The sequence below is a fragment of the Penicillium psychrofluorescens genome (genome assembly GCF_964197705.1).
Source record: "Penicillium psychrofluorescens genome assembly, chromosome: 2".
Taxonomy (NCBI): domain Eukaryota; kingdom Fungi; phylum Ascomycota; class Eurotiomycetes; order Eurotiales; family Aspergillaceae; genus Penicillium; species Penicillium psychrofluorescens.
This window is the reverse complement of record NC_133440.1, coordinates 1,167,193-1,181,652: the sequence shown is the minus strand read 5'-3', so window position 1 is coordinate 1,181,652 and position 14,460 is coordinate 1,167,193. Positions and strand designations below refer to the sequence as shown.

The 14,460-nt window shown below is 45.8% G+C and overlaps 4 protein-coding genes across 4 annotated transcripts; 2 read left to right on the top strand and 2 right to left on the bottom strand.

Annotated features, from left to right (window-relative positions):
* Positions 1 to 2,471: 2,471 nt before the first annotated feature.
* On the top strand, positions 2,472 to 3,374 carry PFLUO_LOCUS2653 (uncharacterized protein; the record flags this gene model as incomplete). The annotated part of the gene is made up of 1 exon (XM_073779816.1): positions 2,472 to 3,374. One exon carries the CDS (start codon positions 2,472 to 2,474, stop codon positions 3,372 to 3,374), a length of 903 nt encoding a protein of 300 aa, XP_073636733.1.
* Positions 3,375 to 6,489: 3,115 nt separating this feature from the next.
* On the top strand, positions 6,490 to 6,935 carry PFLUO_LOCUS2652 (uncharacterized protein; the record flags this gene model as incomplete). The annotated part of the gene is made up of 4 exons (XM_073779815.1): positions 6,490 to 6,496; positions 6,530 to 6,566; positions 6,615 to 6,830; positions 6,896 to 6,935. 4 exons carry the CDS (start codon positions 6,490 to 6,492, stop codon positions 6,933 to 6,935), a joined length of 300 nt encoding a protein of 99 aa, XP_073636732.1.
* Positions 6,936 to 7,187: 252 nt separating this feature from the next.
* Positions 7,188 to 7,751, bottom strand: PFLUO_LOCUS2651 (uncharacterized protein; the record flags this gene model as incomplete). The annotated part of the gene is made up of 1 exon (XM_073779814.1): positions 7,188 to 7,751. One exon carries the CDS (start codon positions 7,749 to 7,751, stop codon positions 7,188 to 7,190), a length of 564 nt encoding a protein of 187 aa, XP_073636731.1.
* Positions 7,752 to 13,931: 6,180 nt separating this feature from the next.
* PFLUO_LOCUS2650 (uncharacterized protein) lies at positions 13,932 to 14,330 on the bottom strand (the record flags this gene model as incomplete). The annotated part of the gene is made up of 1 exon (XM_073779813.1): positions 13,932 to 14,330. The coding sequence occupies one exon, from the start codon at positions 14,328 to 14,330 to the stop codon at positions 13,932 to 13,934; it is 399 nt and encodes a 132-aa protein (XP_073636730.1).
* Positions 14,331 to 14,460: the final 130 nt, after the last annotated feature.

The following is a 14,460-nucleotide window of genomic DNA, read 5'->3' as shown; positions in this document are numbered from 1 at the left end:
TACTCTTGAACTTCCAATGAAGGCGGTTCAGGGATAAGCTTTTTCGGTTCCATTTTCCTTCTATAAATAAGTGAATAGGGTTTGTCTAACGAGGAGGTGGTGTGGTCGTGGGAGGACGAGACATTTAGGCATCATGTGATTAGAATCAAGCCCCTCATTGCATTACCAATCGGCTTGCTTGTGGACTGATACCGGGGCTATTCTAGATATAGTCTAATAGGCTTTGGCATTATGGTTCGAGAAATAATCAAAGAGTGCAGGTGGTGACATAACTTTCGAGACATACTGTATGTATAAAAATGCCAATCATCATCATAAATCTATGAGTTGTCATCCATATCAACCGGCTATCTAAGCCTCGCTAGCTCGAGAATCACCACAAACCGTACAAGGTATCCGCTAGAAAAGAATCATAATAAAACAAAAAGGCATAGTCTTGCCAGAAAGCCGCGTCAGCATGTAAAGAAAACTAAACTCCGCTCATCAAAACAGCGGAAAAGGGCAGCAGTACAGCGGCAAACCACCCCCGGTGTGTAAGTATATAGTCTTGATTTTCTCAATTAACGACAACAGTAGCAACTAATTGCTACTTGTTACTGTACAGTATCTGCAATAACATACACCAACTTCCGGCCGCTGATCTTGTTGTCCTTTAACTCCTGTAGTCCTTCCAGAATCCCCTCTAAGCCACCCTGCCCACGTTGAACAGGGATAGTCCTCAGTTTGCCTTCTGCCCACAAGTCCTCCGCCAATCCAGCCCACTGAACTGCAAAATTAAATTCGGCTGGCATGGCCGGGACGACCATGCTCTCTGGGCCATATTCGAACGGCTCCCCAGTGATTGTCCCAGCATCAGTAAACGCAGATACCACATCAGCTCGTGGAAACTGCACAGGAAGAAGTCCGTGATATCTTCCACCAGCGGAATTGATCGCATCTGCACAGATTTTGGCAGACTCAGTTGTGGCGACAGTGTCCCAAACTATCTTGAGTGCGTTATCTGTGGCTTCACGAATTCGTGCGCTGCACTCCGGATCGTGGTAATCAATGATAACGTCTGCTCCGTGCAATTTGACAAGACCGTAATTGCGAGGAGAGCATGTTGTAACTACCCTGTAGCCGGACCTTTTCTCAGATCTAGGTCAGCAAAGAACTCCCTCGTTTTGTGGAATTTGATCATTGACAAACAATTTGGCAAATTGAATCCCCCAGAGTCCGGAGGCAGTGCTTCCACCATAGATCAGCACCGTTCCTTCCTTAGACTTCTCCTTTCCGATCTCAGGTAGTTGTAGTCCTAATCCAGACGGGCCATAAAGACATTGCCCAACTGACATGATGCCAACTCCTGCGGTCGCTGCATCAACAAAGCTGACACTTTCTGGAATTTTTACCTGGATATCGCCTTTGACGACGATATACTCCGCAAAAGAACCATTATCGATCTGTGTGCCATCACCCCCGTTGACCAATCCGCATACCCTGTCTCCTAATTTGAACTCTCGGTTTACTGATGTGCCAACCGCAACAACAACACCAGCGTAGTCGTGGCCCATTACCGCGCCGGCTGCCGGCGTGTTCTCCAGACGTTTCCAATCGATGGGGTTCAAGGCCACTGCAACGGTTCGGACGAGGAGGTAGTCGTCGCGGAGCGTGGGGACGGGCCTGTTAGAGACAAATTCGGCCTGTCCCAGGCTACGAATGATGACTGCCTTTTGAAATTGGGCCATTTTCTGATCTTTTGGAATGTAATACTGCGATTTTTTGTTTTCGATGGAAATTCGAGCGAGAACCAGAAGTTTATATATGTGCTGGTACCATCTCCATTACACATATCCATTCTCGCAATAAATATACTGCCATGGTCTTTGAATTGGCCCACAAATCGCCGCATCCTTGTGACATCTCTGGACTTCATATATCCTTTGACTCGAGCAGGTCATCATCGTTGCCCGGCGGTATCCACTTAAATCCGCATGTCCGCGGCGGAGAAAGGTGGGTCCCCGCCAGAAACACAGTAAGATGAGACGCAGCTAACGCTCACTACACTCAATCTTGAATTTGCCCCTCCCCTTCCGCTTCCATCTCGTCGATATATCGCGTTGCCGATAATTTAACACATGTCTCTCCGCAAAAAGGCGTGTTCCTCGTGCGTGGCGGCGAAGCGAAAATGCGATTCCGCCTTCCCAGCTTGCCACCGCTGTGCTCAGCGTTCGCTGACTTGTCACTATCCGTATTCACTTCCAAGAATCTTCCAAGATGATCAGCAAAATGACATAGGGCAAGAAAATATGCCGAGGCCGAGCTTAGTGGCACTGCGCGACCTTCAAACTGAATCTACGAATGGGAGTCCCGTAACAGGATTCTGTTACACCGAAAAGAGCTTGTTTGAGGGCCAAGATAATTCGATCCTTTCTGATAACCTAATCAGCTCGGATGAGAGCGCTGCCGATGACCTTTTTATTCCGTCCACGATGGAAACGCCCAGCGGGTCTGGATATAATCACAGCTGCAACGGCCAGTGGCCCGTTTCGTTTGACCGAAGGATCCTAGAGTTCTATCCCCGCGTCGACGATAAGAAAACGTGGGCGTTCGGCGTGAGGACACTGCTCAATCAAGTCAATATTTTCCTTCGCACTGGGTCCGCCTTCTTCATTCACCCCCGAGCACAGACGGAAAATAAACTTCTACCTCCCTTGCGAGTTGCTTATGGTGTCTGCTCGGCTTACCGGGTACGGAAGGAGTCCGAATTCCCGTTTTTCCAGCAGCTTCTCGAGAAAGAGATAGAGAATCTAGCCATACTGAGATCTCCAGACACATTCCAAGAGCAAGTAGCAGAACTCTGCGCGATGCTCTTATACTATATCCTTGTCCACTTTGGTGGAACACGCCAGCGAGGAAAGCTGGCAGACAAGTCGGAAATAATTCTAGCACAACACACAGCCCGTGTCGAGAGCCTGGAACTTGCGACTCGGCAATCAACGGCAACCCTCATTGAAGCTGAACTATTATCTAATGAAGAGGGGCTAAACCTGTGGAATTTATGTGAAAGTGCCCGTAAGGTCGTGATGGTCTCTTATCTCGCGCGGGAGATCCGCCATGTCCTCTTGTTCAAGACTTGCTCTCTTCTTCGACAGATAGTTGCGCTGCCGGTTTCAAAGAAGCTCACATTCCTACCTGGGAACAAATATGGTACTGGGGATACTACGTCTGCACAATGGCAGGATATCGTTTCATATGATCGGTTCGTCCGAGACTGGGAAGTTGGTGAGCTAGGCGTGATCGATGAGTTCACGTACTTTCTGATTTCGATGTGCAAAGGTACAGATGCGCTCGAAATCAGTTTCACCACTTCGTTCTCTCCAATTCTTTCTTAAAGTCTATTTTCTGTCAATATAATCCCAGGCTGTGGCGTGGTTACGTTTAGTAATTACCAAAGAACTAAGAATAGACAGGAAATAAATATACATGTGTTCTACAGGGTAGGCTAGTCATTATGTACATCATTGTCATTGCTCTTTTTTCGTGTATTTCCCTTCCTTTGCCAGGGATCATTGAAAAAGCAACAACGCAATCACGTGGAATAGTTCATATCCCAGAGCCTCTGGTATTCTTTTGGTAGCCACTCAAGAAGAGGCCAACGAATACATTAACCTAGCAGATAAAGGACAATCTCACGTCACTTATGTTTTTTTGGCCTCAGATTTGTTGCCCGGCTTAACATCATTTTGCCGCAGTAGAAGATTCTGGGTCTATTGCAGATTGGGCTTTCTTCTTCTCCTCCCTCTTGACTCGCAATTGTTCTCTCCAAATATGGCCCCTAAAGAACACTGCCCACATTGATAGGCTAAAAAATAGCCACAGAATAGCAATAAAAGTGGCAGTCCAGCCAATTCCAATGCGACCAATAAGGGGCTCTGCAATAGCGACAGCACCGGCTCCGACTAAACAACGAAATAAGTTATTCGCCGCAACCGCCGTGGCAGGACTCTGTCGATGGGTATCGACAATCAAGGTATTAAGCGAACTAAATGCACCTGTTGTGAGATGTCCAGTGAAGAACAGCAAAACCAACGGTCCTGCCAGTGCCGTCTTTTCCTCCATGACCCATCCATATCCAATGATGAACAGACATGCAGCGTAGATCAGCGGAATAGTAATAGACAGGCGTGCTTTCTCAATGTTAAATTTCTCGATATCCTGCTGCCGATTCTTTACAATTGGCAGACCCTGGATCGCTGCTTCTCGTTTGAAGTTCCAGTCCAACATGCGTCCAACCGTCCAGCGAGAAGTGAGGCTGCCAAACCCTAAAGGGAGGTAACAAAGTCCGACCTGAATTGAATTGAAGCCGAACTGTGCCTCGAGCTGAGATGTCAAGGTAATCAATACAGACATATAACCTGCATAGAGCAGTGAGCCATAGACCAGAATGAGACCCCCTTCCTTCTCCAAGGCAATTTGCACGGAAGAGAACGGGTTAGGACGCTTTCGGCCTTCCTGTAGTGTTTCGTAACTGATGCAGATCTCTTTTTGCGGACCGAATCTCTCCTGAATCATTGTCCAGCCTGATCTATTCCACGTAGCTGGGGGTATAGAGCTGTTTCCAACCACTGCGCGACAGGTTTCAGAAAATACCATGAATACGATGGCAAAGAAAACCCCTGAGAAGATAACAAGGAACCAAAAGATGGCGCGCCATCCTAAGAAGTGATCTAGGAGACCACCGACCACTGGGCCAAATGCTGGACCCAAAGTAACGCCCATTGTGGCATAGCCAATGTACTTGCCACGCTCTGCCCGAGTAGACAAATCAGCGACTACTGCACTACCTAGTGCAATGGTGCCACTGCTGCCCGAGCTTTGTAAACAGCGTAACACCATTAATGCAGCGTAGTTATTTTGCAATGCAAGGCCTATATTGGCACCCATATATATGACAAAGCAAATCAAGTAGGCAGGGCGTCGCCCATAAACATCGGAGAATGAGCCAATGAAAGAGGGAGCAAGGCCTTGAAAGATCTGTTCTCCCATACAATTAGCGACTGTATTAGGGAAAGGATTTGGTGCACTTTACCAGGTAAGTGGTCACTGTTAGATTAATCAAGCCGACAGATACGTGCATATCGTTGGAAAGCGTGTTAACGGCGGGAAAGTAAATACTGCTAGAAATAGGCGATATAATGGCAGCGAAAGATGCACAAAGCATAATGAATATTTTTTCCCACTCGGGTAGCACACAATATGGGGCTTGTGATTCTTCTGGTGTATCTTTTTGGTTCTCTGTCTGCGGACCCTCGTGCGCTAATTGCGACATTTTCTCCATTGAGATGGGAGTTGATGGTTGATGCATTGTCTCTGCTTCGTACCGGTGTGCCGTAGAAGTGCTCATACCCCCACATGCCACAGTCTGTGACCGTGAACGATCTAACTCGATATTCTCACCTGTCGACCAAGTCGGAGGGGATGAGAGATGCGATGATTCTAGAGCCATAATCCTTTCTGAAAAAATAAGTGGTAGGTGTATATCCACAGTTTAATCTGTTTTTTCAGCTTCGGTAGCTTGTCATCATTTTCATCCCATCTCAGAGCCTGGCCTTTAAGCGCGGAGTGATGGATGTTCTCTTGGATTATGTACCGGTTCGGGCCGGTTTAGGGCCGGTTTAGGGCCGGTTCCGCTTCCGTTCTGACGGGCGGAACTCATTTCTGATTCCTTTCTTAGCGTTTGCTTATGTGATAAGCAATTAACTGGTATCACTTGCTGGAAAGACGCATGATTAATTTGCCGGGAACGGCCCTGACTATCTTGCTTAAGTCCGCTTCGACCCCCGCCCTAGCAAGAGATTTGATTTTAAAAGCCGACTGAACTTCCAGGTACCGTGCTTCATTCACAACAGAAACAAATCACCCAGAATGACCTGCGAGGCTTGTCGGACTCTACCGCCGGTCGTTGGGGAAGGATACTTGCCCAAGGGTAGCTATGAAAGCATTGCTGGACTCAACACTTGTGAGGAACCCACCTTGACAAGAAACGTGAATGCTAGAGATTAAATTGACTCGGTTTAGACGTGACTGGCACGAAGAGCTCATCCATTGGTATCGTCGATATCTATGATATATTTGGTTTCTCCATCCAGACGCTTCAAGGCGCTGATCTTTTGGCTACCCGCTTAAACGCCCTGGTTTTGATACCTGACTTCTTCCACGGCAAAAAGGCTCAAGCAGAGTGGTACCCTCCTGATACTGAGGAGAAGAAAGAGAATTTCACTCGCTTCATGGCTGAACATGCAGAATTTCACAAAAATGTAGAAGTTCTCATAAATGTGAGCAAGGAGTACCGAACAAAGTTTCCCTCCGTGAAAAATTGGGGAGCCCTAGGACTTTGCTGGGGAGGAAAGGTAAGCCACTTTCTTTAAAGGACGGAAATGGGGAGGGGGATCAACAGGAAAAAGAATAATGCGCATGTTGAGAAAGAAAAGCATTGGCTGACCGAGTATGGCGAGTCATCAGATCGTCGGTCTTGCATCTGGTGTAGGGACCCCATTCACAGCCTCTGGTCAAGTCCATCCAGGGTAAGTGTGACTTAGTTTACTTCTTGCGAACAACGTTGACTTTTACAGACGTGCGGATAAAGCCGACGCAGAAAAATTGACAGTCCCGCACATTGTACTAGCGTCAAAGGACGAACCAGCGGAGGCTATCGCTGGCTATGCTGAGGTCATTGGGTCGAATGCCACGGGCGGACATGTCGAAACTTATAGCACCATGTGGCACGGCTGGATGGGGGCCCGGGCGAACTTGCAGAAGGAGGATAGCTGCGCTGAGTACACTCGGGGGTAAGTAATAACTAGTGAATCACTAACTCAAGATTCCACAGTTGGCTGATATTCTTTTTATTTAGGTATACGCAGGTGGCCCAATTTTTCGAAAAGCACCTATAGTAGGGTCGTTCAGGCCACTGCTCGCGCAAGTTCCTTATCCGGCTCTAGTACACACACGATATCCTTCATGTTAGGATGCGTTCGCGGGCCCGCCCGGCGCCCCGGAGGGGTGGTCTTTTTGGATAGGAGGCGATAGAGTCAAGGAATCAGGCTAATGAAGCCCAAAATGGAGCCCTTTACGGAAGCAGATGCATTAGCTTCGTAGCCAATCGGACTGCCCCCCCAATAAGCGCGGTTTATTCGCATCAAAAGTTAGATATCTCCGGGAGGCATGCTGTTATCTTCGTCATCTTTATACGGCCAGTTTCGCCAACATATCTCCCGCTGGCCCATTTCTGCTTGCCGAACCATTTCCATACGGAACTGTCTATTGCCCTCCACCGCCCTCTCATAGTTATCTGGCTCGGTCCCGCCTTCAATATCGATATCGAGGTGTTCTCTAACCCGGGCCAGTAGCTCTTCAGACTCATTCCATTCCTGCGACTCCGCCATGGCAGCCTCTCGTTCTTCATCGCTGAACACAACTGGACAAACGGCCGAGGAGATGCTGCTCCATACCGATGGAGTCGTGATACCTACTAACGCAGCACGTAAGTTAATTACGTCTGCGTCCCAGGGATACCCTGTCTGGCGAAGGAGATACTGCCGCATTCCGAGATGAGGAAGTCTCAACAAATCCATGTGTTCATCATTGTGTACGCCTGTCGCGGCTGTGTAGTAGAGATTGGCCTCTTCTAAGCGAAAGGCGGCCTTAACTTGTCTCTGTTGTTCGATTTCCATCTCATCGAAATCATCAGGAAGAGATGGAATATGCATACTTTGAGGCTGGGAGGAATCGTGTTCACAGAACGCGGGGTAACCCACTTGCATGAAGCGAGGGAATATCACAGCATCCTGCCAATCGATGATACTGAGGATTTTGGTTGATCCAGGTGCCAACAAAATGTTGCTCAGACTCAAATCGGGGTGTCTTAGCGTCGGAACGCTGTAAGAACCCGGTCGGAGTAGATGAGGCGCCAATTGTAGGAATCGCGAAAGTAGCGAGGTGTGCTCAGAGGGATGAATGTCACGGTTAGTCGGTAAAAGGAATGTCTGGCGAGGCTGAGCTTTGGCGTGATGCTGAATGACAGCCATCTCTCGGCGAGCCGCGGAAGTAACACAGTCCACGGGTGAAAGCCCTGACAATGATCAGTCCCGGTCATAGGGATTATGGTTTTGAAACCCAAGAGCAGAGGGGAAAGGGGGAAAGGTAGGAACGTACAGGGTCCACGGTCAATTTGTGTTTTGCTTCGTTCGCCATACCAAAACTGCCGAGCAGACACAGGGCCGATACAGAAATCATCCACGACTGGTATCTGGGTTTCCCTGTCAAGATCCTTCTTGTGATATAAGCTTCCATACGCAGGAAAATGGAAATCAAAAATCTTCCTCTCCATATCTGCGATTTGTGTCATGATGTCCTTCATCTCGTCGGTAGTGAGAGATAACCACCGTGAAGAAAGACTCTCCCCTTTCACTCGCTCCATCAGGATATACTCTGCTCCGATAGGATTATCCGATGATGTTGAATATGCCAAGACCTCAGGTACCGGAAGTTTGAGGACAGTTCGCAAGAAGTTCATCGTAGCCACCTCACTGGCGGTTGTGTAATGAGAAGGCCCGGCAATGGGAGTCGGAATTCGCGCTATCACTTCACGGCCATTCTTCGCTCGCAGAAGAAACACTTTGTTGAAGCCTCCCTCTACAAACTTAGTAATGCCAGGGCAATATTCTTGTTGTACTGATTCGCCGGCAATCCGTTGGAGCTCCGTTGGTCGAAACTTGACGTATCGCTCGTTCAAACGGTCGGTCTCGTTGAATCTAGCTGAAATTCAGTATTTACGATTAAAGCCATAAAAAGTTTCACCTACATCCATCGTCGTGATGTATTTCGAAAGAATTCCTCACGGAATGCTGGTGGACTGGTGGATAAGTGATGGCGGGAGGAAATAGACATGGCAGGCTGACTGGAACAAACCAACGGTGTTCGCAAACAGGATACGGATGATATACTTCTAGCAATGGCGGGTCTCTGAAATAAATCCACCATTGTTCAAAAACGATAAGAGAAAAAAAAACGACGGGTCACGAAGATGTTGCCCGGCGTGGGTTCACCATCAACTGACGATCGAAGCTGTGGGAGTTAGCTAGGGTCAGACGGGAATAAATGAGGTCAGCTCCGTAGACTGCCAAGCCCCCTAACTGTCTTCACGTGATGTCTGATCCTGGTCCGGGGCCTCCCCGATGGGTTTACTCAGCAATTTACTCAATAACTAACTAACGTAATTCCCGGGCGAGTGGGCCACCCAAGCGAGTGGGCCAGGGAACGCGAATCGCGCCCTAACGCGTCAACTTCTTCATTTCAACCATCCACCATGCCCCCTATTCGCAACCAAAATTCCCTAAATTCTGTCAATCAAGAGGGGAGAATCCAGCTTGCCACCAAAGCCTTCCAGAAACGCGAAATTCCAACTATTCGCGAAGCTACGCGCCTATTTGAAATCCCGCGCTCTACCCTCCAACGTCGGATCGATGGCCAACAATTTCGCAAAGATACGCGCGTAAATAGTCATAAATTGACTCCTGAAGAAGAGTAATCGCTCCTACAATGGATTCTATCTATGGATTCGCGCGGATCTGCCCCTAGACCATCAATGGTAGGGGAAATGGCTAATATTCTATTACGGGAGCGCTATAATCAGACTATTAGTAAGAATTAGGCTACCAACTATGTGAAGCGCTATCTAGAGCTGAAATCGCGCTTTTCTCGTCGATATGATTACAAAAGAGCTTTATACGAAGATCCGCGCATTATTATGCCTTGGTTTAAGCTTGTACGACGTACAATCGACGAAAATGGTATTTAACCTAAGGATATCTACAATTTCGACGAAATAGGCTTCGCAATAGGCCTAATTACGACTACTAGGGTTATTACAAGAGCTGATTACTATAGTCGGAGGTCTATAAAACAACTAGGGAATCGCGAATAGGTTACATTGATTGAATATATGAATGCGATAGGATTTACACTCCCCACAACTATCATCTTTAAAGCTAAAACCTACTACTATAAGGCTTAGTATAATGACCTACCTAGCGATTAGAGAATCGAAATCAGCGATAATAGTTGGACTATAGACTAAATTAGGCTTTAATGGCTATAAAAACAATTTATCCCTATGACTACTAGTCGTATAAAGGGTAAATATCGACTACTCATTATAGATGGCTATAGTAGTCATTTAGTAGCTGATTTTGATAAATCATACGCTAAAAACGATATTATTGCAATTTGTATGCCTCTACATTCGTCGCATCTATTATAGCCCTTAGATATAGGCTATTTTGCCCCCCTAAAGCGCGTATACGGGGGGCTGATTAAGGCTAAAGTGCAATGTAATATCAACTATATCGACAAGCTTGACTTCCTTAAAGCATTCCCATAGGCTCACGTAGAAGCATTCAAACTATCAATAATTCAAAGCGCTTTTAAAGTAGCTAGTTTAGTACCATATGATCTAGATAGGGTCATTTTAAAGCTTGATATTCAACTTCGGACACCTACCCCCCTAGGTAGTCGACTAGGTAGTTAATTAAGCGTATAGAGCCTAAAAACGCTAGCGAATCCTAAGCAATTAGATCGCTAAGCTTTATTAATCAAAAGCCTGATTAGTCGTTAATTACAAAGCGGATTAAGCCCTATATAGAGGCAAATCGATTAGATCATTAAAGCGACCCAATTTTCAATACATAGTGTAGTAATGCTTCGCGAGCAAGTCCATGATTTAAGCGTAACAAATGAGAAAAAAATCAAAAAGCGCTAGAAATCTAAAAAGCGCATTGCCTAATCAGGCGGATTTAGAAGTTATGAGGGTAGGGAGGCATTTAATAGTCCAAACCAGGCTAATGAATGCCAAAATGCCCCCCCCGCGGAAGCAGATGCATTAGCTTCCTAACCAATCAGGCGCGCCCCCCCGCGATGCAGCGACTGTAATCAAGTTAGGCATAAAAGAACGCACTGCCCTAATAGGTCTGATAGGTAGAAATTTGAAATTAATGGCGTTGGTGGTCTAATAAATTCGATTTGAAATAATTGTAATTGGGTAGGTGGCCCACTCGCTTGGGTGGCCCACTCGCCCGGGAATTACGTTAACACATATAAAATTGTGTAACATTGTAATCGCCCCCTAAAGTCGGACCCCCAACGCTGCGCGGTTGTGGGTCCTCCTCAGTCTAATGAAAATTCAGTCTAATGATAATTTTTCTTCCACCCACCAACTTTTGAAGCTATTTACAATACTCCCCCCTTTCTGTCTATACAATAAAGTAGCTGGCCGTCATCTCCATTGACCTAATTAAGCTCTCCCGCTCTTCGCTGATTTTCTTCATCCGTAATTGCTGCTTAGTGGTTGATTTTAGCCCGCTTCTGTTTAGCCTCCCTTTCCTACTTCCTTCTTTGTTTCTCTGCCTCAACAATATCCCTTGACTATATAAGGGTATTTGAATCCCTAACCTATAGAATACCCCCTTTGCCTACCTAACGCCTAGATTTGGGGGCATTAGCAGCTTCCTGGTTAGTGAGGACGCGTGATAGGTCTGCGGAGGTCTAGGTAGCTAATTCCGCTTAGGCAATGCTCCCCTCGTAAATTGCTTCTAAACGGCGCTAAACTTTCGCTAAATCAGGAGTAGGATTAGCTAGGAAGCTCTTCCTTACTTTAGAGATATTTTTTCGTAGTTTTATGACTATTGTTAGTGGAGAATTGATAGTAGAACTTGATGCGAGTAGTAGAGTCTATAGTGAAGCAATTGTATCCCTTCTATCGTAGTCTCTAAGCTTATACTCTTTCCCCCTATCATAGACTACTAGATCTAGCCGTCTATCGTCCCTACGAAGCTCTTCATAAATAACTTCTAGATTGAATGGCTAAATCCCACAATCTTTGAATGAATATCGTATAGCTGACATTGTAAAGGTCTATACCTAGATTTTATGGATAGAGTAGAGAAAATCTGCTTTCTCTAAAACTAAAGCACCCTATTTCTTTGCCTAATTATTATGCTTGTGATAGTAATACTTGTATGCGAGGAATAGGTGCAAATTAAGTGGTTAAAGTTGATGTGTGAGCTTTGATAGGAAGCAGAGTGGAATAATTCTATTCTACTTATAAAAATTGATGAAATCACACGCCTTATGAGATGCATAGCCATCAAAAATTAGAAGCCTATAATCTATACGATATAGAAGGAGTGGTTTAGTAAATTCGTTAAAATATTAAAGCTATTAGTAGGCGCGAACCTATATTAAGAATTAAAAATCATTAGCTCCCTCCCCCCTAAATAATTGATTTCCCCCTTAATAATTAATAGAGTACTTACTTCATTATTCTACCCTATCTCCGACGTACTAATGATATAATCATCTAGTAAATTAGGCTGATTCTAGAACTAATTCTTAAGATGGACTAAGCCTACGAATAGGATTATTAGGGGCATTAACCATCCATCTACTATAATACATTCGACTATAGTCACTGTTTCTGCTATCCTACCTATTGATAAAGGCTTTGTACGATCTCTATGCCGAGTTGTAACGCGCTAAGATTTTCCCTGGCCGATTTAGAAGCTAGTTTCGTCGAAATTGTAGATATTCTTTAGCCTAATTTTGTAATGCTATAGCACTACATCTAGGCGATGGAAAAAATCCTTAATATAGGGCAATCGCTCTATATCAATTCGCTCTGCTTCCATGATTTTTTGGGTAGTAGGAATATAATCGTTAGGGTGGCGTTTTAGAAACCTATAGGCCTAACAGTTGCCCACGCGTCTCGTAGAACTACTTCGCTCTAGCATTTCATTTGCTATACCCTCAACCTCTACTAGTGTCGGTTGAAGATTTGCACGATAAACCAGATCTATCTAGTATATCAATGCCTGCTCTTGAGGTTTATCAAAGAATTTGTTGGGGCCCTAGCGTGTCGAACGAGATGTGCGACCGTGAACGCGTCGTACGAGTCGCTAGTAATCAACGCCAAATTCCCGCGCGATCGCTGCCATTTTAGGCTTTCCACGATCATGGTAGGCCTATACGGCTTCCTAGATGAGCTCCTCGCTTTCGTCAGATTTTTTGGGCATTATGGTGGTGGGTAATAGTAGGAAGAAGTTGGTGGGTGGAAGAAAAATTATCATTAGACTGAATTTTCATTAGACTGAGGAGGACCCACAACCGCGCAGCGTTGGGGGTCCGACTTTAGGGGGCGATTATATCTTAATACTGTTTTTTTTTGATAGGATCGAGACCCGACCCACGATTTTGGCGATGTCTTAACTTTCAGCGCTGTTGTGATATGAGGCTGGTGCAGGTCAGGAACAAAGCCGTACCATCGGAAATAATTCGCCCGGTCTGACGCAAAAGTTGCCAAAGCAGCCCTCGGTGAAAAAATCATCGATCGGAAAACCATCACCCGGGAATACTTTCGCTTTTTGGGTTACCCTATTTGAGACCTTGTATGCTCTGCATTTCCGTTGTGCGGTCTAGGATACATCGATTTGGGGGCTGTATACGATCCAAGATCGGGAGAAGCCCGAGAAATAAATAAAATCAAACTCGCTACCCGTCGCAGCGATCTATTATCATAAGGGTTTATTCTATTCAATTGTTACATATGCTCTAGAGGGAATATAATCAGTACGGCCACGTACTTTGGCTAGACTGAAGTGAATACATGTGTTCTTCTACATAAGTTATTCTAGCTTTCAGGCGACACTTCAATCTAGGCAACACGACATAGGAAGAAATGATCAAAGCAGGAAGGAAAGAGTAAGAAAATCAACAAATCCTAGAGATGCTGAGTAAACGGTACCACAATATCATGTATATTTCAATCACGTGGTCGGATAGTATATCATGATCAGGCCACAGCAGTCTACTATTGAAACACGAGTACACTAGATACCTTAAAGCTTTTTTGCTGCCGTTCTCAGGATATCCTCGAACTCCTCTTTGGTGGCATCTTCTGGGACCTCAAGTGTCTGAATCACTCCATGCAACCCATTCTTCTTAATCCAGTCCTTGATTGACTTTGACTCGGCCTGCGCAGCAGCTTGCCACTTGATAACATTGGTAGTTCGGGTAGCGCCTGGTTTCGCATTGGGTCTATCGTCGGGCACCTGACGGGTGTGGTCTCCAAGGTCGAAATGGAACCCAATATTTTTCAAGTCCCGTTGAGAAGTCGGGAATATCGTCTTGCCAGCCCCAACGGTAGGTCTAGTGAATTTTTGGAAAGCAACATCAACTTTTTGTGGATTCAAAATGGCATCGACCGCCTTCTTTCCAGAGTTCTTTAGCCCGGACATGACTGACGGACTAACTTGGTCAGCCCCCTTAACTAAATGGAAAGAACCTCTCCGGCAATGAGACTCACCTTAGCCAAAAAACGATATATAAAAGGTAAGGAGCTTTCCAGGTACTTGAAGGACCGACTGC